The following is a 23,760-nucleotide window of genomic DNA, read 5'->3' as shown; positions in this document are numbered from 1 at the left end:
GGACCCGTGACGCGTGCATTGGTAACTGACGTACGTGTTTCATCTGTTTCAGGTTTTATCGGCGTTGGACATTCTGCAACCACCGCATCTCGACTTCTTCCAAGAAATGTATCCTTCTTGTATTTAGTTCACAATTTACGCTTTCGAGCAAGGGAGAAAGCTTATCGTGTCATATCTCGTCTTGGCTGCAGGTGTGAGTGTCGGTTTAGTTAATCTTCGGGCTGGCCACATGACAAACGACCGACTGTTTTAAGCGTCGTCCTCGCAAAGCTGATGGTTGCTCAGATGGTCAAGAAATCGCCTCTCCTCGCCCACGCGAACCCATATCCGACCACACTTTATGTTTGTTTAAAATCCATCCTCCCGTCTGTGACTAGGTCTCTCAAGTGACTCTTACCTTTATTTGCAGGTCAGGGTCCGGTGGAGGGCTTTCGTCATTTCGGTGATGAACTTTCGGGTTCCGTAAGCCATCTGCTTAGTTTAAGTAGTCATTGTCGAGGACGTTTCGGTCTGACGTTCTCGGTTCACTTCGAAAAGGCGACTTTGTCTTTGATGCCTACCACAGACGTCTCGACGTTTCGGAATATAGGAGGATGCTATTAAAATGGAGCCCAAAGAAATAGGGTGCTGTACTGGATTCAGGTGGCTCAGGATAGGACCCATTGGCGGACTGTTGTGTACACGGTAATGAACTCGCCTGTGTTGTCGAAAGCTAAGGCTCCAGTATGGAGCGACCTTCTCTGAAGACGGACTGCCGTGCAGAACAAGATGTCGCTCACCGAACTGAGTTGACCACCCGCTCGGAACGGTTCCGGGTCGGTGGCTTTCGTGAATGTTCAGCTCGTCCGAACCACTCCGCTGTAGCAGTGTGGACGCGAGGAGCGAGCAGCCCCTTCGTTCGGGTGACGGGCCAGATGTTCGCTGTTCATCAGCGACATGATGACTTTGTCGTCGTAGGACGGGATAGGGTCCGGTGAGTGGCAGGTTCTTCTGAACACGAGGTCCGTGACCTCGGTCGAATAGCCGAGTGGCTGGCTAACGCGTCGCGTTATCAGATCCATCCTCTCCTCGCCACACAAGAATCGCATTTTACTGGCGAACCTGCGCAGGCTCTGACTTTGCGTAAGACCTCAGAGTTCAGTGGCGGAATGGCACCATGGAACTGATAGCCACATAGTCCACGCCATCAAGCCCTGATTCTGTAAGGTCCGCTTTAATATTATCTTAGCATGGACTGCAGGAAGTGGTGTGTTCGGTGGTGCACATTGCCTTCGGAACAAAGGACCGTTCGTTTCTCGAGTCCTGGCTCCCTCTCTCCCAGCCTGTCTGGAGGTCACTACCCCTTTCGGAGGGGGCAGTGAGGCTTCGGGTGGGGTCTTTAAATAACTCACATCCTTCCCTCCCCTCCGCTCTCGTGTTCATTGTGCGTGGTACATCTGTCACTGATGACGTAAGAGGCACGTGTCTGAATAACTTGCAGCAGTATGGCAGGGCGTATCACTTGCAGGGGCAGAGGATGAGGGCGGAAGGGTCCGCGGCCTGTCCCAGGGATCTGTCCTCGTAAAGTCTTTCCTCGAACACACTCCCACCCCCGGTAGGATTCAACCGCCCGTCCGCGTTCTACGGGGAGTCAGCTGTTCGTGACGCCAGCGTCTCGTGCGTGCGTGCGTGCGCTGCCCGCCCCCCTCTGGGGCCCTACGCCCTTACCCCGGCGGGCTCTGATTTCGCAAATTAATTACAAAGATGTTGCTTTTGTTTTGAATGGTGGCTGGGCGTGGACGGCGTGCGCCGGGCTTTGTAATTAGCCGAATAGTCTGCCGCGCGCGGGTTGGACCTCGACAAAGAGAAGGGTGCTAGGCAGAGATGCTGTCGTCATGGCAACGTGGCGGGTCGATGTGCTGGGGTGGATGTAAAGTGACATGCTGCCCGGGGGGGGGGGGGGGACACGCAGCTGAATTTGATTTTATCGCACTGGCTGTTTCTTTAGGCGAACTATCGGAGAACCCGTCGCTCGCGACACGTTCTTCCGAAGTGATTTCGGTGTGTCGAGGAATCAAGTTTCGCGGTGGTGCACAGGCCCCTGGCAGAGCCCCCGTGTAGAATTGTCTGCTTCTAGGTATCCCATGTGGTCTGTTCCCTTCAGATCTCCGGCAAAAAAATCTGTGGGGATCTTTGAATTTCATTCTTCTGTCCGTTTCGTCCTTTTTGATTTGGTCGCCCAAATAATATTTTCCGATGAACACAAACCGTGAAAGTCCCCCTCCGTCCGTAGCTTCTCCCTCTGCAACCTATCGACTCCCTCCCTTCGTCTGTGAGCTTCCCTTAGGGCGTCTGGGGTGTCCTGGACGAGTCTCGTTTGGAGAAAATTGTTGAGAGTTGGGCTTGAGATTCTCACGGTAGCGACTGACTGGGGCCGGGGCTCGTCTCCCTGATGATGGGGGCAGCAGGAGCCTCTGAAACGTTTGCCACGCTACACGGTGCTACAACCCACAAGACACGAATTTCCGTCAAGAGTCGAACTTTCGCATGAAAGAATATATTTTTGATTGAACGGTCTACGCCTTTGGCTCGAGACCACGTGCGATTATATCGCAGACCGACACTGTCTTCGGTGTTTGCCTCGTCCAGCGGTTCGACAGACAGCGAGAGGCTGTTGGCCGCGATGCCCAACTCGAGGACAGTAAAAACTTGTTCGTAATTTTTGGAACTTTGTGTCGGGTTGAAGGCCAGGGAGGATTCGATTCCCGGCAGGGGCACAGATTCTTCGCCTCGCTCGGGAAGGCTGTCCCGTGATCTGTTGTGAACACGGCCGTTAATTTGCAGACCAGTTGAGCGACTATCAGCGTCTCATGCCTGACTGTGCTCTGGTGTTCCCCTTACACATTCCTGGAAATGTTCCGAAGAGCTAACCTGGTGGCCGTGGGAAAAGAGTGGCGCGGACAAGCGGCGAGGGCGGAGTCCGGAGAAAGGCGCGTCGTCCCAGACTGCCTAATCGGCACTTGGGAGCTGTGCGTAGTTCTTGAAGAGAAAAGTCGTTCCTAGTGACGTGAAAACAAATTCTTGATTATTTGTAACTGAGCACCAGAACTTGGAGGTTCTGTCTCCATTTTGAGAATCTGATAGTCTCTCAGCGTATCAAGAAATTCCCAGCATTCTTGTAATCCCTCCTACGTGGAAGCCTCCAAAGTCGTGACCCCCTCTTCAGGTGATCCCATAAAAGGCGCTCAGGATTTATTGATTCCATGATCGAACTACAAATTGTTAGTGAGGACTTTGCTGCATTATAGTTGGTTGTCTAGATGAGATAGGGGGAAGATTACAGCGTTTTCGGGGTCGCCTTTGCATCTTCTCGTGTTCACCCAGATTACTGTGGAACCAGCAGAATCAAATTGCGCCTCGTTCTTAAGAAATGTTAAGAGTGCGCTTATGACATCGGTCTTCGAAAAATACACGAAAATTCTCTGATCAACCGTAGGATGTATCTTGAAATTAAATTATGTGCGAGCATTTTGAAACTTAAATTTGGTTTGAGGATGGATTTCAAGTTATAACGAAAAATAAAACATTATTTACTTGTTTTTAAACTGTGAGCTTGTCATACTGACAAGTTTGGGGCTTCAGTTCTGGCCAAAGTAGACCAGAATGCTTTTCGATCGCCAAACCCAGCGCCACGTTGCGTGGTATTGACAGCAACAGCGCACGATTTGTAGACTGGAAATCGGAGGTAGGAGAGGACACCGGGCCTTGTCAGTTCTCGAAGAACCTTGTGTTTGCTTCCAATGCAAAGCAGTGCCTTCAGCAAGGACGGTGAACTGAGAGAAAGCAACTCGAGTTGTTCTCTCTGCGCCTTCCTGTCTGCTGGCCGCAACACGCGCTCACCTGCTCGGAAATGTTTCCAGTAAGAACGTCTGAGCGTTTGTGAGTTGTGTCCAGATGTCTCTGAGATCGCATTCGGCCTCCCCACGTGTTGTGCTACAAATCGCCACTTACTCGACGCCAGCTGCGATTGGGCAGTCCGGGTGTCGAGGCGGGCAGAGGAGCCAAGGCCAACACCACCACCACCACCAGGTCGGTCTGCCGGCTGAAGATGGCCTTGCGTCTCCTTTGGCGCTGCCGACCTCTTCCACGAGCGAACACAAAGGAAAGAAGTCAGAGGCGAGCAAATGGCCCCAGGGCGCAGTCCTTCGTGAGGTGAGTGCCCCCGGTCATTACCGTGTTCACAACAGCCCGGCGCTGAGTGGACCTTGTCCTGCGTCCAAATGAAGTTCCTCCTTCGTTGTAGGATCTGAGTTCGTCACGGCCGTCTTCTCGGTCCCTGCTGCCTCCATTGAAAACATGATTTGGTTATGAGAACCGTACGAAATGCGCACTCTTTCAGTAAAACCCCAATTAGCGCCGTTTGTTGCTAAGTAACTGTGTGGCGCAGGCCACCAGATCTTGAGACCGATTTCTCGCCTCTGGACTGGACACATCTTGCTGGGACCTTAGGGTTCAATGCCGCTGGTTCTCGAGGACCTTCGCTGGTCCAGAAGTGAACATTTGACTATCGCCAAGCTCTCGCGTTGTTCTGTTCGAGTGTCTTTTGCAGCTGCGTGCGGTTCTGATTAAGCCCTTAACCTGTGACCTCCAGTTACGTCATCACGGAACTCCTGCAGAGTGACCTCCACAAGATCATTGTATCGCCACAGCATCTCTCAGCTGACCACATCAAAGTCTTCCTGTACCAGATTCTCCGAGGTAAGTCGCAAGCAGCCTCTGATCAGGAATTATTATTCAATCTATTCACCACTTTAAAGGGCATTTACTTCCGTGTACCCGAGACAAACCTTGCCCCTGAGGTGCAGCAGCCATTTCCGAAATACATTTTGTTTTTAATACGTGTTACATGCATTATATAGTTTTATTGTGAGGGATGACTGCATATTTTACGACAGCGTCTTTCGAAATGATGTATGAAAATCCTAAAATGGCAGTTTTCTGAAGTCCCCTGATGTCGTGGTCGCCCGGGATGTCGGCCAAATATTTTCTGAGTGACTTTGAGACAGTTCCAGTTGCTCCTATAATTATTAGGATTACATTTGCTTAATCTTTCCAAATTCGCTGTATTTCAGTGAGAAGGTCCTTGTATTTAAATATTTTCCCCGCTTTATTCTTAATTACGTTCCTGTCAGTTGGTATTGCTACATCAATTAAGAGAAGTTCCATTTTTTCCGGATTATAATATCTGGTTTGTTATTATTATTATTTATTGTATCCTTGCATAAGATACATAACGAGAACGCTTTGTGGTCTGCCCAGTCTGTTCAACTCAAGAACCACTGGACGGATTTGGATTAAATTTGGTGTTGATGTCGTGTCAACTATCAAACAAGGGGGGATTTAATATATGTGCTTTTCCGAGCTTGTCATTATTAACCTAGTAAGGACGTTCGTGTAGACGTACTTGCTTTCTCCATCATGAGGGCGTCCTGATCGTGGAAGCAGCAATACCTCCGAAACGTCGTGGTTTTTATCGATTTTATTTAATCTTGGACGATCCAGAAAACAGTTTACTTCAACAGCGCACCATCGTCACAAACTTTCAGCATTCAATATTATTGAATTTTTGGTTACACATTAGCGTATTTATTAAATCTTGTCAGTCTAATCACAATAAATTCTTATTAAATATTAAAATATTACAATAATTAACATTTAAAATATTAAATGATGTTCTTTATCGAAATATTCGATCAAGAACATCATTTAATATTTTAAATGTTAATTATTGTAATATTTTAATATTCAATAAGAATTTATTGTGATTAGACCGACAGGATTTAATATATACTTATTATATCACAATATGACGCAACTTTACCATCTTATTAGCGTATTTATAGACACATTTCTGCTTGAAAATTGTCTAGTCTCCGTAACTATTGTCTGTGGAAAATCCAAGTGGAAACATTATGACAATGTGAACTCATCGTTTTTGGCCACAGTGCGGGAGACAAAATGGAAATTCCGCGTGAAATCGCTTGCCAAATGAAGTACGGAACGAGACAAAGGCTTTTAAAGCCGTGGAAGGAAAAGCAAATGCAACCGGAATACAAAGTAGTGCTTATGAGTCGCGCTTGTGATAGCGCGCACATGTTGCTTGGAATAACAAGGGTTCAGTGCACTTCGCCTTTTGTGACGTCGCAATCCACTTGATCAGTCCCAAAATGCGACCTTCGCCAGCAGCAGACCGTGACGCAGGAGCCATCTAGCTGCAGGTTAAGGAACTCTCGCAGTTCCTTTGGGCCCACTTCCGTTCTGCATAATTTCATTTGCTGTTCTGTTTCGTCGAGGTAACGCAAGTTTGCTCTTTCTTTAGCAACGAAAAGGATCGAGCCACGTTATTGTTTGCTGTTACAGAGTTTTACTGCTCTCGTTAGCATATTATTACAATTGTTGTTGCAGTAACCCATTTAATGTCTTAAAAATTTCGGTTTCTCTTATATAACCTCAAGATCTTCGCACCGTCACCATATTTGTACTTATTAATTTTGTTAATAATATTATCTAGTACTTCATTTCTAGTCGTGTTTATGATCATTTGTTTTGCCGTATTTCAAAATCCCACCTCCATTGTTTTGTTACATTTTGCTTAGAAGAAAGAAGTCAAAAGAAGCCAGGGCAGTCCAAACCCTTCTTTCAAACGTAGCCTCTCCGTCAGGGCCGAAGCATCTTGTAGTAATTAGCCACCGTAGTCTCAAGTATAGGTGCTAAAGGTTTTTAACTATCACAGAGTGACTAATATTAATGAAATAAAATGCTTTATGTGCAGGTCTGAAGTATCTCCATTCTGCCCGCATTCTTCACCGAGATATCAAACCCGGCAACTTGCTTGTCAACAGCAACTGTGTTCTGAAGGTAAGGAGTCGCCATTTTGAAAAGAGTCGATTTGTGTCGTCGATTGGAATGAGACAAGAACGCAGACAGATTTGTTCTTTGCAGGCATCGATTCATTTCTTTGTTTCAATTTATGTTTTTTTTTTGTTTCTAATTTCAGTGTAACCTAACTATTATTCAATAAATAGATTGTGAAATGTTTTCCATTTTAGTCATTCGTAGTCTGAATTAATTACAATTGAAATGGATGCACAGAAACTTGAGAATCCTCATGTCCCTCGTCCTGTCGATGCTCCACTTTTTAGAAACGTCTGCCTTCCCGATTCCTAAGATGTTTTTTCGCTGTTTAGTTTCCTCTTTTAACATTTAAACAATTTGCTTCACTTCTCGTTGTGTTTGCAGATCTGCGACTTTGGTCTGGCACGGGTCGAAGAACCGGATCAGTCGAAGCACATGACCCAGGAAGTAGTGACTCAGTACTATCGAGCACCAGAGATTCTGATGGGAGCGCGTCACTATTCTGCAGCAGTGGACGTCTGGAGCGTCGGCTGCATTTTTGGAGAACTGCTGGGAAGACGCATTCTCTTCCAGGCGCAGAGCCCGGTACAGCAGGTGAGTTGCCCGATGGCTCTAGCTCGGAACGCTCAAGGTTCTTAAGATTAAGGATATGCGTGCGGGATCCAAGAACCAAGTTGGATCTTGAAAGCCGTGTTTTTCTCACGCCTGAAAATCTTCCTCGAGTTTCGTTGTGCGCGAGCTGACCTGTCCTCTGTGAGGAGCGGACGTACCACGTGCTAAGACGAAGGGCCTGTTGAAGGAATTAATTTTGCAATTTGGCTATTATTTACTTTCTTGCGTGAATTTTGTTGACCACGTAGAATGTAAATATTGTGCACTTGTTTTTCAGTCCAATTTATTTTAAGAGCCGTCACCACACAGACATTTTGTTCCTCCTCGTAGCTCGAGCTGATCACCGAGCTACTTGGCACTCCTTCCTTGGAAGACATGCGCTACGCCTGCGATGGCGCCCGTACCCACATGCTGCGGCGAGCTGCTAAGCCCCCCTCCTTGACAGCCCTGTACACGCTGTCGTCGCAAGCGACGCACGAGGCGGTGCATCTCCTCTGCCAGATGCTGGTCTTTGATCCGGTAAGTCACCCAAAAACTTTGTACGCATTTCCCACTTCTCAGAGCAGCGAAAACGCGTCAGAGACGGCAGTGCGCGCGTTCATCCCCCGTCCTTGATGCGTAGGTTCAGTCTGTATCAACTGTGTGCGTTGCTTTTTAGGACAAGAGAATAACCGTGGTGGACGCTCTGGCGCACCCGTACCTGGACGAAGGCCGATTGCGATACCACTCTTGCATGTGCAAGTGCTGCTACACGGCCGCCGGTGGGATGAGACAGTACACCGCTGACTTTGAACCTGTTGCTCCTCACGGCTTCGATGACCTGTGGGAGAAGAAACTCACTTCTGTTCAACAGGTTAAAGGTAAGGTTCGGACACGCCGTGTGACGGCAGCAATGTAGACTTCGAACCATGATTTTTGTTTCATCGCGTCGATATCATGAAGCCTCTTTTCAGAAGCTAAATTCTACTTATTTCTTTAGGCCCCCCCCCCCCCCCCCCCCCCCCATCGCGCCAAAGAAAACTGACAGACGCTATCTGTCGGGCCCCCCGGTTGAGCCGGATAGCCCTCTTATTCTCTTTCTAAATGCCCGTAGACAGGTGAATCCATCTTTCAAAATGCATTGATTTTATCTATGATTTAGACAGTGGACAAAGTTCAAGAAAACAGTTTTGCAGAATTTTGGCCAGTATAGCGACTGCTCCGCCCGAAGCTCGTATCACTTCGCGGCGCCGCAGAATGAGACGAGACTCGTTTCCTGATCCAAACGGATTGATTCCGTGCTGCTAACATATGATTAGTTTTGTTGCAGTGGACGTAACATCACTAGTGTAACCTTCTGACATTGCATCTGCGGGTCGTAGAAGATAACGAAATGCAGAACGAAGGACATAATTGCTTTGTTTGTGGGTGTGATGGGGTTCAGTGCCTGTCTAAAAACTAGTGTGTAATCTTTGTTTCGCCTTGCATTAATCATGTGACAGCTCGTCTGAACGTAATAGTGCAGGTACATTGAAGGTTTGCAGAACTGCAAGAAACAAGTAGACCTTAAAGTGAGGCTTTTGCGGCGACCGAAGCCGACGAGAGGCTTTCTGGTTATGAGCCACGTCTGACGGCTCGTAACCCGGGAGTCTTTCGTCGAGTGGACTTTATTTTCCAATCTTCTTTTTCATATATATATATGTATATGTGCAGCGAGCAGCTTAATATGTTTTCGTGACTTTGGTGTGCTTTCAGAGGAAATGCACAAGTTCATTGCGGAACAACTGAATACCAGTAGAGTCCCGTTGTGCATTAACCCTCAGTCTGCAGCTTTCAAGAGCTTTGCCAGGTAAGGCTGCTGCAGGCTCAGCCATGTGGCAGGCGGCGGCTGACCGAAGACCTTCACTACTCTTACTACTTGCCCGATAACGCTAAAGCTATAAACCGTGTTGCGACCTCCGGAAATGCTGAGGGTACAGTCCACGCCTTCCTCTATTTTCGTAGCTTATTCAAGTGCATTCAGTTCTCGGCGTTCTTTGCCGCGCCGCGTCGACCGTGTTTCGTGTTGGAACTTTTTGTTCGATTAATGAACATGTTTTGTTTTGGTGGGTAAAAATTAGAGTCTTCGTCGGTGCCGTTTGTAAGAGGTTGAATTTTACGATAAAAATTGAGAGCTGACTGCACTGTAAATGACAAATAATGAACCTGTTTTCAATAAATAACCAGATATTCACTTGTTTAGTGCTCTATTTGTTTACAGAATGTTGTGCCCTTCGTGTGGCTCGTCATTTTGACACCTTACGTTGGAGGAGAGAGAGAGTGCTACATAAATGCTACAAATTATTGCTGTAGGGTTAGGTTAGGTAATAGATGTTTATAAAATAACTGCTTCATTCAAAGAAAAACATTTTGTAGTATTGATAACAGGTTGTAACTCGGCTTAAGTTCAGAAATTGAAGTTTTGCTTTCGTGTTTCGTAACATTTTGATTTCTTTGTTCTTCTAGCTCTACTGTTGCCCACCCGTCTGAACTGCCTCCCTCGCCCCACCAGTGGGAGTGACGCTATCCCCACCCTAGTTTGCAATCGTGAAAAGTCTTCACTCTCGTCTGATGGTCAGGGTGCCTCCGTGTCACCCGAGCGGGGCGTGGCCTACCACCTCGCACCAAAGCCTGTTTTAGGAATCCAAAATGAATATTGCCGTAGAAGCATGGGAATGCAGATTTACAAAAACTTTTCTTTTTGTGTGCGTACCATCACAGGAACGGGCGCTAACTCAATTAAGTTTGTCTCCTTCCCTTCTTCACCTGTATATAGCAATTACAGCAGTAATGGTGCATTGTGCGCGTGCGCAAGCCACGTGCCACCGCACTCGAGAGAACGAACACCAGAAGTGGATCTGGTCCTAGTGGAATTGATACCAAAAGCATCGCCAGGCTCCCTCGAAGGTTTCTGAGGGATTGGCAGCAAAGTGTAAAACCATTTCTATTGGTAAATGGAAGCGTAAGCGTATTGTGATTACCAGGGACGTACTTTTAAAGGACGAGATGTGAAATGTGCAAAGTATTTCTGCCTGGTTGCAGGAAATACAATATAATCAGCTCAACGTATCGGCCAGTGTTGCCACTTGTCAGCGGCATCCGTGCGCTCTGCTCGTGGTACCGGACGGCGTGAAAGGAGACGGTTCCGTGCCACAGATGAGGATTTACTGTACTATAAATCTGATGACTGAATGTTCTGTGATCGTGGGACAAGTTGAGATTCCAAGTTGCCTCCTGTCACCCAGCAGAATTTAATCGTCTTATAATTTTTGTATTTTATTTCCTGATAACGTCGAGTTATTTTGGATTGAAATGACGGTTATAATTCCACAATTTTTAGCTCTGCCTGTTGAGTCAGGGCACAGCGAAGTTTCCTCCTTTTTGATTTTATCGTATTTGTACTGTAAAATCTGTGATTTACTGAGAACACCTGGAATTTTAGAAACATTCTTGTGGGTATTGTTAATTTCCAACAATTCAAAACATGTAAATAATTGTCGGGTTTATTTTATTTCTTTTATAGACTGATTAATCGTATTGGGGTATTTTTTAAAATGAATAACGCATTTCTGTCTGTCAGGGTTTGTGTAATTGTTTCTAGTGTTCTAGGATGCTATTGTACATAGTTGTAAGTGAGTCGTTCGCTTTGATGTCCCATTTTACGTCAGATTTACAGGTAAGCAGCGTGTAGCCGGTGTAACAGAACTGCACGCAATAAGCCGAGAGTGGCCCGATGCACTCCGTTCGTGATGATATCCGTTAACTTTTAAATCAGGAACGGTAGTTCTAGAAGCATTAAAAAAAAATCCATCGATCTCATAATCAACAACTTAGTCATCTATGTCAAAATATTTTTTTTAATTGTCGTTAATTTAAGTCAATGTTTCCTATTACATTAGTGTTTTTTTATACGTTTCCATCAGATTTTTTGGTGGTCATACATACATGTGTATATATACTATATATATAAAGCAATGCGCATTGCGACTGCATTCGGACGCACAGTAGTTTTCACAGCGGCGTTTGTAGGCCGTGCGTGGCTTTGCGTCTTAAGAGAAAAGTACGAGCAGTCTGCGTCATTTGTGTTTGTCTTCACGTTTCACTTTCTTCACTTGTGGTTGATCACTTTGGGAACCCATCATTGAAGTGCAGGCAAAATCAGCGCGTTGCGCCGTCGTCTCGTTTCTTCTTCTATCCAGTGCTACCATTTACTGGATTTCAGTTGTTACATTAACAATACCCAGGTATTTTACAGAGTAAATGTGGTGATATATCTGCAAGAACTTACGTTGGTACGATGAATGGGCTGATGAAATATTTAAAAAGTTATCTTAGAAGTCCTACATACTGTTGCCTTTGAGTTATCCAGATAGGTTAGGTTAGGTTAGGTTAGGTTTACACGTAGATTAGGTTAGGGAAGAAATAGATACTGAATCTTGTTCTGTTCATCTTACAGAGGCCTTATCAGATGCTTGTCCCAATGTGTGAACATAACCTAACTTCCGTGTGGTGTCTAGAACTGTGTGTGGGTGTTACATATAAATAATCTTTTTTGTCTTGATCGCTAATATTTGGAGAAGGGGCGTTCCCAGGTAATTAGAACGTGTCTCTGTTGTTGCCAAAGGCCGTTTCCATTCCCCCGTGAAGTGTAGGTCGTAGTTCGTCTTGACCATTAACACAATGAAGTAGATGTTTAATTTTACACCAATCACTGCCATTTGTATCTGGTCTCTGGATCAACTTACCTTTCTGCAGGAAAGTGTCTGCTCTCCCTGCACGAAGGAAATTCATTCCTTAATTATGCAGCGTGCGCTATCGTGGATTTGATGTCGCCGTGTTTTGGCATTGCCAATAGTAGTCAGATATTGGGCATCTCAATTTAAATTTAAATGATGGAAGTGAGCTAGCATAATTATTTATACTGCATGTTGTGATTTTTACATCAGGAACGTAGGAAGATATTGCATTTCCTAAATCTGTAAATGTTGTAAGTCCACATTATAGTATCTTGCCTTGGCGTATCATATTTATGGAGCTGGTTGAGAGATGTGCGTTGATGCTGTGCTGTAAAACTGCCAATAATTTATCTTTACAATTAACACTGCCCTTGGTGTTATTTTCGTACACTTAAGAACTTAAGATTATTTAACGATTTGCAACGATTTTTACATTATCGAGATCACGGACCTAGTTGAAAGTAGAGAACTCGTAGAATTAAGAAATCAGAGAGCCACAATAAGCGGGAACGTGATTTACTGCGCATTTCATCTGTCCTACTATAAACGAGGACCAATACCGAGTGACTTTCTCGAACTGAACTTAAAAAGTGATAATGTCAACATAATTTGAAACAGGATGTGGTACAAAGACATTGCGCGTGTGTTCATCCAGTTTCATAGCGTTGAGATTAAGATTTTATATATAAAAAGAACGTTCTCACTTTTTCTCGGGCATCCTCTGTATTTACGGCACAACTTGGAATTTTTCAGTGACAAAATTTTGCGCTTCTGATCGTAATGCTTGGCAATTTATTTCAGTGTGGCATTATTACAAGAAGTTGCTCACCACTGTCTTGACTCGAAACATTTGCTCTCATGGCTTGATACGCCACGGTACATACGCCTTTTGCTCATCGGAATGTCGTGCACTCAGGTAGCAAACAGCATGAACCTGTTTCCTGCCGCCCTCCTTCAAATCAATATTATATTGTACATATTGTAATATAAGGTCAGTATGTGTGGTGAGGGTTTTTGTATTTCTGGCTTCAAGAATCGTCCCAACTAGATCGTAATGTATTCTATTTATTGTGTGTCCTTGGGATGGTTATTGAAAGCTGCTATTTTTTAATATTCTAGATTTAAAGACGATATTGCTAAACTGCTGCTGTCATTGCAGTAGACAGGAAACTAATCAATGGGCCAAGACCAATCACCGTGTTTTGTGTTTCTTATAGCCGACGGCGCACGTGACGTTTTATGTCGGCGTACTAAGCGGAGAATGGTGTTTTGTTAAATCGAGACTTCTGGAATATCAGAAAATAATTCTGGCAGCAATTTAATTGACATTCCTTCTGTATGGCAGCGCGTCGAGCGACGCGTCATATTTAAATATGCGACTGGACGAGGAATCAAACTACGTAATTCAAATTCACTGCTTCCATTACCTGTGGTGTCCACCGCAACTGAATGTCAGCGGAGGAAATAGTACCGTTGCTATGCATCCAAGTAATAATTATTATTAAGCACGTTCACATGATTTAATGTGTACAATTATATAATATATATATAAGTTTTGTTTGGCAAAAGGTTTTGGCAAGATGGGAACAAGCCTGAACTGTGGCACAGGGTTGCCATGTATATTTTTATACAAGTACTCAATATAAATTGACATTAAAATTGTGCATAATTAAAAGAATTTTTCTATATTTCAATTCTTGAAATTGTGAGGTTATTGAACTCTGTGTTGAAAGAAATCAAAACTCTTTATCGTAAAAATGAAAGAAAGAGCCGTCCAGAGCCGGTCGCATTTACCTCGATATCTCCGCAGTCCCGCGGAAGGCAGCAGGCGCGCTAACGGGTGCGTCGGAACAAAACGCCCGCGACCCTTCCCCAGTTCCGAGCCTTGTTCTCCGTCTGTGCTTTATGTGAGCGATGGCAAAGTTTTTGACGTGTTGGTCCTACAAAATAAGAATGGAAAAAATAAATGCCACGATTTTAACACCAGAATATTCCAGGATGGTTGTGGTTCCAGAAATTGAATTGTAATGTGTACAAGCTAGAAATACTAGACAATACCTCAGACTGGTGTCTTTTTCAATACCTCATTATTATTGTGCACACGTCAAAGTCTTAATATTTTGTAGGAAGAAAGCGTTGCAGAAGTACACAACTCGGTGGTGTCCATTTCATATCATAACCGCGTGATGTTCCATTCAGCATTCACGAAGTCAATGCAAATTTTCCACATTCTCTGTTTGCGGTTCCTGCCTATTTTACCATTGAGACTCGTGTAACGCGAGGTTTGTGAATTCGGTTTTGTTGATTTCCCAGACTTGCTCCGCACTCTTCAGTAATGCCATTGTAAGGTAGTGGCGTCGCATTAGTTACCGCGGAACGGCTTTTAATAAGATCGCCTGATTCTACCCATGGGGGTGATCGGATTTTAAAAAAAGGTGTTCCTTCTTAATATTGATTTTAGTTTTTATTGAATAACAGCAGTGTGCCGTTTTGGCCAGTAATCTCGCGCTGAATCGTGGAGGGGTCGGATGGCGCCTGCCCTGGCATGCTGTTGGAAGTACGAGGATTATAAAAGTATTTTCATTTGAGCTTAAAGTGCATTTGTTTGTGGCAATCTGCAATTTAAAGAATTCAAGTAACCAACAACTTGACTGGAAGATGCAACATCCTGTAGTAAGTAATGGTACATGAAAAATGGAAATATATTTTTAACTTATGTAATTCTTTCACCCCAGTTATGAGGCTGAAATTACATGGTACATTCTGGAATAATTTGACCTTTCCTGGACTGCGTGTGTATTTCATTGTCTTTCGTGCATTAATTATCAAATTCTACTCCATTGATGACAGTTTAATTTGGTGGTTGGGGATGTAAGGACATTGCTGAGAACCCCATGGCATTTTGTACTTTTAAATAAGTAAATGCCAAGAAGTGGCAAGCTTTCTTCCTACTCATGCACCATTTCCTTCTCTGTGGTAAGGTTAAAGGTTAGATTTAGGTAGTATTGGTTGTGTATGGAGGCCTTTCAGTCTAGAGAGAGGTCGTGCTTTTAGCATCAAGAGAGTAAATTTTCATGTTTTTTGCACATGGTCAGTTGTATTATGAACATCCCTCCCCTGTTTTGTAGGTGACCCAGTGGCAAACAATAAAATCTACTTGAAACAGGTGTTTCATATGTTTATTTATACACCACTCTTTCTGGTAAAAAGCGTTCTGAATATAGAAAGTGCATTAGTAGTACAGATGAATTATCTGTATAGTGGTTAATAAATATTTATATATAACCATATTTTGGGCGCACAGATCTGGGTTGACTCCACATGAAGTAACCATGGTTACTTAAAAGTGCTTATTCGATAATCGAATGAATTGGTGATGTTTCATGACGAGAGTTAATTATGTATGGCATTTCATAACTCAGTTGTTTTTAAACATGCCTACGTATTGCGCAATACGGCTTTGTGTTTTTAGTATTTTCCCCCCCGTACTTTAAAGTGTAGTTTAATCATGCCATTTCTTCCTGAAGCGATTGAAACTTGAAGGTTTCGATATTTTACAGTCTGAAAATCGATTTCTTGCCAAAGATTGCCGACGCGGTTCACGAGGCTTGGAAATATTGTAGTGTAACATCGCTGTAAACATTGGATGCCACCTCCTGGCCAGGAATGAAAACAAGAAACAATTGAAGTTTTCATTCGCGTTGCTGCGTGGCGGCTGTAGTGAATTGAGAAGTCCGTGTTTGTAGTTGGCTGTGTGATTACATTGAAATACTGATGCCTTTATTATTTGTGAATGAAGAATGTTGATTCCTAGTATATGTTTTATGTGAATTGTGTTTGCTAAACTCGGTAATTATGCCAGCAGTGAACATTAAAGCAAGCTAGAAGAAATGTCCGACAGGTACGTCAGTTGGTATTTATGCTAGTGAAATTGTAGACCAATATAGGCGACTAAATTGATTCCTTGTTTGAAACGTTTGTTAGGGTTTTCAGTCAAAAATGGCGAAGAATTGGTCTCTGTTTCATCTACAAAATGTTTTAAAACCGTGACGGGGAGACACTAATGAGTTAATGTACGCGTGTGTAATGAAGTATACAACTTCAACTTGGTTAGTTTTCAAGGCTTACGGCTATGAATATTTGCATCTTAATGTTTTGTAATTTGTATTCATGTTCACGCCTTATACTGAAATGCTTCTTTTGTTCCCCGCCCAACTGCCCTGTAACCTCCTCCATTATACTCCCAAGAAACACCTTCCATTCGCGGTAAACACTGTGTAACTACATCAGGATTCCAGTGACACGTCGAGTCCGTTTTGAGAAGATGGTAGTGGCTCATCTGGTAAAGAAATTTTCTGTCGTGCCATTCAAGCCGAGATCTTGTCCCTTCTGTTCAGTCTTCCACGTGCAATTCGCGCTACACGTCCCGCCCATCTCTTCCTTTAGCCACTGTCCAGGATCAGTGCTTGTTTCCGGTAGGACGCCCCCATTCGACCTCGTCGTAGGAGGCGAAGGCTGTTGACCGATGCGCGTGGCGTGACATGTTAGCCAACGTTCGTTCTGTCATTGAGTGAGTTGCGGTGTGTACCAGGTAAGGACTCCATAGCAAAGCTCACTGCAGTCGCCTGAAACATTTGGCCGCCGATAGGTTCCATTAAAGCCGGTGCATTTCTTTGCCAGACGAGCCACTGTCGGTTTTTTCCGAAGAAATGTACTGCTCGATGCCTCGTGGCAGATTCGTTCGTCACCGAACACAAGTGTCGCTTGCAGAAGTTTCGAGGTCGTGGCTTAATTTGTTTCCATGGACTGAGCGACTGAGGAAAACCCGTGTTTCCCTCCTGAGCTAACCTGCTCGGTAATTTTTTTGTGACAGATGCGAATGAAGATCACCGAGGGCACTGGGAGCCAGAAGAAGGCTTTCACAAAGCGGTCCGTGGGTCGCGGCAGGCATGTGGCCGGCTGTCGCAAGGTCGGGGGCCCGCGGTGTGCGTCGACTGAAGACTGCAGGAAGGTCTGTTCGCCAATCATGGCTTCTCACGTACTAGTAGATTGGCCCAACTGAACTTCGCGCTGTTTGCCCTGGCTTGAACGGGTTCTACAGTGTGAACATTCAAACGACCTTCATGGACATGTACCGCCTGTTTATTGGTTAATGGCGATGCGTCTATAGTCTGCATGTTGCATCAATGTCACGTGTACATCCGTCGTCAGTTACCTTGACAACGAAGGGGGGGGGGGGGGGAACAAACAAGTGGAGCCTCTGTCGGCAGCAGGAGGAGTGTCTTGAGTAGCTACGCGGGTATACTCGACCAAGTTCTCAGCGCCGCCGAAACTCAACGGGCAAGATCCAAATCAAAATTAACAGACGGCCGAACGCCGTTAAAAGACTCTCCGTTTTGTGTCGTACATTGACATTGTATTCCAGCGCGCATTCATCACAAGGCTCTAGGTCGGAAGACATAAAGGAAAGAAAGAGACCACTTGCATTCCTCCCGCCTAACGGCTTATGCAACCCAATTGCCTGCCGAGTGAAGCGGGTATGCAGATTTGCAGTGCACAGATCGCTTTGTGTGATTTATTGATTGAATTGATTGATTGATTGATTTTATTCTTGACTTCTTGTTGCACGGTGGTAATTACCACCTTATTTTCATTCAGTGACCCTACATTCGCTCACAGTGTAGTTACTGTTGTGTGATTTCTCGCTGTAAAAGCGATCATTTCCATAAGTTGCGTTTTCTTTGAGGTACGGACCGAAATTTTAAATATTATTATTTTTTTTTTAAAATTAACTTGTGTTTGGAAGGGTTCGGGCAATTTGGAAAGAGCTGAGCTCTATAGAGTGGGCAGTCGAGAGACATTTTGACTGATGCCTGGAGCGTAGTTCAGAGCAGTTGAACCACCTGACCTGACATTCTCTCCAGTTCCTGTAATTTCTTCCCTGTTAAAGTCACGTGTTCTCAAACAACCTCTCGTCTTGTGTTTTGATGTCACGAGTTAGGATTTAGTAAAGCAACTTTGAACACTGACTACGTATTGCTGATTAAAGAAGAGTTCATTGTGTCTTGTAGGAAGAGACTGTTTGGTGAGGCTGCTTTGGGTTTGCCCGATCTCTGCAATGTTTTATTATCCTGCTAAGTTTACGTATTCCTACCGCGGCGTCCACCTACGTACATTCGCAAAGGCCGCGGGAAATCTTTCTGGCTGTCAAGACAAATTGTGTAACTCGATGTTACATAATACCGATTAATATCGATCAGACACTTTTTATTAAATCTGGGACGATAAGACAAATTTACACGTGTTGGTGGTATTGTATGCGCAGTCTGCCACGGATCGGATAAAACCACAGGGCTAATTGGAAAGAGTCCTCGCGTAAGAATCCCATTTCACGTACGTCCCGGTTAAATCTGCCATCCGAAAGAAATAGACGTGACGGCGCGGGTCAGAGAACATGTGTCCCACAGCAATAAACACGTTGGGTCCAGAGAGGATGCAAACGCAGCAGCGGATGGGAACGTCCGCTGTGTTCGCGAACTACGCCACGCAGCCTCCCGCTGTTCCAGTACCTGTTGATGCTGACGTCACCCCCAGCAGATGCTGTCAGGGACGTCAGCATCATGACGATTCTTACAGGAAATCCGAAGACAAAATGAAGAGTTGAAGGGTTAGCGGAATGGCATGGCTGAGACAAGGATGCTGAAGACGATTTGGGGCCCTAGTGGGAGGACGGAGAAAGGGCATAATGAGGACCTCAGAAAATATTTTAGGTTAATAAAGTCAAGGTGGATGAGATGGGCTGGGCATGTAGCATGTGTGGGAGAGATAAAAAATTCTTTTAGGGTTGAAAATCGTGCATTAGAGGGGAGGATTATAATGAAATGCACCTCAGAGATTTTAGGTGGGAGGATGTGGATAATATTAAAGTGGTTCAGGGTGGGTCCCGGTGGCTCTTCTGTGCCTGTTATTGTATTTATTATGTTGTCTTCTTAAATTACATCGGTTCTTTATGGTATTATTGACCTCGTAGGCCACTTTGACGTAAGTGCTTTTGAATGTTTTGAACCGACAGTAAGACCCACTCAACGTTGAAGTTCACAATCTAGGCGCAACCTCGACCCACCGTAGACCAACAACGGAAACCTCGAGTAGAACTTGGGCCAGGGGACATTAAGCTGAGTGGCTCAGTTTAGATAATGCACCAACTCATGCGCCATTAAACGTTCGGTGTGGTTTTTTAAGGTGCGACCTTTATAACAAGCCACCGTTTCATAAATTGTATGATTATTATACAGACTAATGAATTTATGATTTTGCCACCGATGATGACCTCTTGAGGTCGAAACGCTTTGGGCACAAAGTGTTATTTAATGTGTAAACAGTTTCGTCTGTATGCATGATTTTAAATATTATTTAGACGAGCGTAGGCTTCAAAGGATTAACCAGTTGATATTTGTAATGGGGAAGAATTGTGTTTTCTTCGCGGTACGGGCTGATTTCTTAAATATTGTAGCGTGGGTCGGTATACAACCTTTATTGTCAACCCTTGATTTATTCTGGGGTCTGCTACCTCAAATCCAATCTCAGTTGTAAACTTGGTTGGATTGTAAGAGACCACAAAGTCTTCCAACAATAATGAATTTAATCAACCAAAACGTCTTTACAGCACAAAATAATCTCGTCTACAACACACTTCTCCTACAAGCGATTCACACTTCAGCTCTCTTCGCAGTATTTCTTCCACACTCTCACCTACTACACTACTACACTACTCTCAAAGCCAACCAACCAACCAAAGAAGCTAACTGAGGGCAGAGGCCTGCTTAAGCGCAAGCATCGTCCCTACCTAGGTGAAACCATTCCTGCACACAATGCTAAACGCAACAATGTCAATAATAATACAACAATGCATGAATACAACAATGTCATTAAACAGTTCAACAATGCCAACCCCAACACATCACAATATGATTCGATTCATTACTGAAAGGTAAAGAATCGTGCGAGTTCACTCTGCGCCCTGGCAGTGCGTCAGTTGCTCTGACCCGCGTGTTAACCAGTGAAGCAGCTGACAGTTCATTTACATTGGAACACGTAACATTTTCAGGTTAGATTTCGGTGTTGAGGTTTCGGACTGGAAGTTGAAGGACGATTTTAATTTTCTGGTCATTGTCAATTCTCTGTAACCCGAAGGGAAGATGGGAGAATAAGGTTCATTACGAACGAACGTACGTACGTACGTGAAGACCACAAAAAGCAGTTCCCTGCTCCTCAGAAAGGGCGGGGGGTGTTTGCAGAGCGCCGTTGTTTTGGACATGTTCGCTTGCGCGCGGAATGGTTGCGCCGCCTGGCGACAGAGTGCGTCTGGAGCCGAGCCGGGCTACTGTGCTTGTCTGCCGCGGATATTTTAAAGTGTCGCATCATCGCCGCAGTGGCGGATTTCCTTGTAGTGATACGTCAGGTTAGGGAGGTGGTCCAGTGCAAAGATTTAAAAGTGGCGGATTAGTGTGGTGTTTTGATGTGATCCGGTGGTGTTCTAGGGGCGGGGATGTGACTGTTAATAGTGCTTTTCCTGAATGGACGAAAAATTGTGCACAAAGAACGCATCGAAGCAGGCAGGCGTGCGAAGACCGTGTTAGCAGTTGTGAGCAGTGCCGCACCTTTACAAAGTTTCGTTGTTTGTGGAGAATCACAAGGCACGGGCTGTGCAATTGCTGCCCCTTAACACGTCAGATTGCAGTCATGATCTGACATTGTATCGGTGTTTCTCCACAGTCGAGAGAAAAGATATTCCGACGCAGTGGAGCGCGGTTGCTCATTTTACATCGCTTTGATATTTTACCCGCAACAAAATTGGGCGACAGCCTGACACCATGAGTGTAATTAGTTACAGTTGCGGGTTGATATAATCGAAATTTAAGATTGTAACTTTTAATAACATTTCACATCGTGTGTTGTGATTGATCGTCGAAGTACAGTGACCCTGTTGAGATTTTCGGGATGAGACGTTTAACCGGTTAAGATTATCAGTTTCTGTTGTCCTGCGAATACCACAGCAGTAGCATCAGGCCTAATTTTGTCCCCCTCACCCGAGAGCAGTCGGTCGTGCGTCCGTCTGATGTGCGTCGCGGTCGTAACGCAAAGTGTGTCCAGAAGCGAACGGAAATATTTGGTGCGTAGCAGAAATGCTGAAATACGCACGACGTTCAAATTCTTTTGGGTTTTGAGAGTGGCATCCCTGATCGTCCAGCAATCGCTTTGTTTGCAAATCGTTTTGACAGCGTGTGGTTCGCACACACACACACTTATGTGCGAAAGAAAGTAGGACGCCATCGCCGGCTTTACCCTTCCTAACATTCTTCGCCATGCTCGTGGTAAGAAAGAAGCCTGACGTCATGGCGATCTTCAAGCGACTACCGATATTAATTGGTCTTAAACGCTTTGAAGGTCGGAGGAACCTCGCCATGCGAAAGTTTTAATGGCGAATCCTCTGGTTGGGTGCAGTGTAAGTTCTGTTCGCAAAGAGTCCTGAAACCAGTTGCAAGCTGCTAATAAATGTAAATCAGCAACCCACTTAGCGCATCATTGTCGATGTGTGCGTTCAAACCGTTTCCTCGAGTCTCCGATGTAGGCCAGGGTTTTGTGCGTAGAAAATGTCAGTGGGGAAAACTCGAAGGGAAAAAAGTAGTCGGATCATCTGGGCGTATGTGGGGGATAATATTAAAATTGGTTTTCAGGAAACGGTGTGGTTGTGCGGACTGTATTCTTCTTGGCTTGGCATTTCGAACTCTGAAATTAACCTTCGAGTTTTCAAACAGCGTGGATTCTTTACGCCATTTGAGCGACTATCAGCTTCTCAAAGAGACCGCTGCTCTTTGGAGTTAATTAAATCTAGCCTACGTGATTGTTCTGCTAAGATTTTTCTTTGAACATCTCGCAGTCGCTCAACCAAAAGATACAAATTCACGCTCCGGGCGGTGTGACGGAGGGTGTTGGAAGGACCTGGCACAGGATCCCGTCTAGTGGTGGGCTCTTTTCGTGTCAGCGAAGTTGGACCTTCGGGTCCTGCTGCCACAGTGTTACAGGTAGCAAACAAATCGCGACCTTCCCGCAATGAAAACTGAAAATTTTGTTGATGCTGATGTTTCACTGTTGGGGCCCAGGGCACCTGACCGCTTGGATGGGGCGTGTCTGTAATGAGCCCGTTTTAACCCCGCCTCTTCGGCACACTTTGGCGGCTGCCGTACGTCTGCCAGGGCGAATGGCGTCTCGGAAATGGTTTGCGATGGATGTGGGGCTCAAATACCTGCACGGAAATTTTGGGGTAAATTTAGAATAGGGAGCGAGCATTCCTTTTAAAATAAACTCGAATTGAACGATGTAGTGACGTCTGGTAAGCCCTGGCTGCGCCCGGCAGATCGAATTGAAATTTATAGATCGTCAGGACACGTTTGTTTGTAACTGTCGGTACAGGACAACGGACACATCGGAACGGTATCGAAACGTCGCTGATGACTGGACACGCTTTGCATTTCGACGCGAAGTAGGGCGACGTTTCTCGCTGATCACCGCAACTGAATCCGCCACTCTGACACGGGTCTTGCCCTCTGGGGTCAGAGGTCATTCTTTCGAGCAGCCGTGTCCTGATATTTAAAATGTTTCAGGCGACCCAAGAGCGACTTTTGCCGAGACGAGGCTCCTAACTGCAGCAGCACGCATCACTTTGTCGCCACGAGTGTTGTGTGTGTGTCGCGGGACGGTATCAGTGTAGCGACGTTTTCAGAAATGAGTTGACGCAAAGGACGCAGTTTCATCTGTGACGGCGCGTGCGCCAACTTGGGAACCAATCGGATGTTGAAACAGCGCCAAGCATGGGTAACGTCCTTTGCTGTTCCAGAGCCAGAAATCGAACAAAGGTAACAAACTCGAGGTGCATGGCGCGTCGTGCGTCTCTGAAAGCGTCTCTGGCCTTGTGCCGCGTGTGCAGGCAATTAACGTGTTTGCTCGCTGTCTCTGAGTGACGTAACCCCAAGTTAATGTGGCCGAAACTCTAACCATGACGTTACGTCCATTGTGCATGATTATTTCGGTGCGCAGGACAAGACAGTCCGAAACTACTTCAAACATGCGATTGACGTCGTTTCTTAAAAATGATTCCTCTGAAAAAATTTGACGGTTCTGCGTTTACACGCGCGTCTGTGATCCGCGGAAGGGTCTCGCACTAATTCGTTGTACCTTGAACAGAAATTGCTTGAGACCATATTGACTTAGTTTGCGACGTGAAGATTAACTTCCCTCTGACTTAATCAACAGACAATTTTTTTGCTTCAGAGGGGAGGAACATGCAAATTACACAGTTTGCGCTGTTTTGGCGCAGTCAGTGTCGAGAGTTCTGTTTGCGTTCATCACGTGTTCGCCGTTCAGATCTGGTTTAAATGTGTTTATACGCTTTGTATCTGTCCTGAAGCTACTTTTCACGCGCATTCACTTTGCTGTTTCC

The 23,760-nt window shown here is 45.1% G+C and overlaps 2 protein-coding genes across 5 annotated transcripts in view; both read left to right on the top strand.

Moving 5' to 3' along the window:
- Positions 1-15,427, top strand: part of nmo (serine/threonine-protein kinase nemo) — a 38,082-nt gene extending 22,655 nt beyond the window's left edge. The window contains exons 3-10 of one of the 2 annotated variants that reach the window (XR_015535209.1): positions 53-108; positions 4,631-4,737; positions 6,812-6,897; positions 7,279-7,488; positions 7,837-8,025; positions 8,165-8,366; positions 9,241-9,458; positions 9,991-15,427. Coding sequence is in view for 1 of the 2 variants with exons in the window: in XM_022086090.2 (XP_021941782.2) it covers positions 53-108; positions 4,631-4,737; positions 6,812-6,897; positions 7,279-7,488; positions 7,837-8,025; positions 8,165-8,366; positions 9,241-9,334; positions 9,991-10,045 (999 nt within the window). In the remaining variant the exon portion in view is untranslated. The remainder of the gene's footprint in view (positions 1-52; positions 109-4,630; positions 4,738-6,811; positions 6,898-7,278; positions 7,489-7,836; positions 8,026-8,164; positions 8,367-9,240; positions 9,459-9,990) is intronic. The other variant, XM_022086090.2, reaches the window with a different exon arrangement.
- A 523-nt stretch (positions 15,428-15,950) lies between these two features.
- Sarm (sterile alpha and armadillo motif) overlaps positions 15,951-23,760 on the top strand; it is a 56,717-nt gene continuing 48,907 nt past the window's right edge. For 2 of the 3 annotated variants that reach the window (XM_022086080.2, XM_022086079.2), the window contains exons 1-2: positions 15,951-16,161; positions 17,134-17,271. In XM_022086080.2, the coding sequence (XP_021941772.1) occupies positions 17,134-17,271 (138 nt within the window). In that variant the 5' untranslated portion in view covers positions 15,951-16,161. Of the gene's footprint in view, positions 16,162-17,133; positions 17,272-22,935; positions 23,177-23,760 lie in introns of those variants that run through there. The other variant, XM_022086083.2, reaches the window with a different exon arrangement.

The sequence above is a fragment of the Zootermopsis nevadensis genome, unplaced genomic scaffold, assembly GCF_977971745.1.
Source record: "Zootermopsis nevadensis isolate Lab colony 2312 unplaced genomic scaffold, Znev_1.0 Znev_ptg000015l, whole genome shotgun sequence".
NCBI lineage: Eukaryota > Metazoa > Arthropoda > Insecta > Blattodea > Termopsidae > Zootermopsis > Zootermopsis nevadensis.
This window is presented reverse-complemented; position numbering and strand designations above follow the sequence as displayed.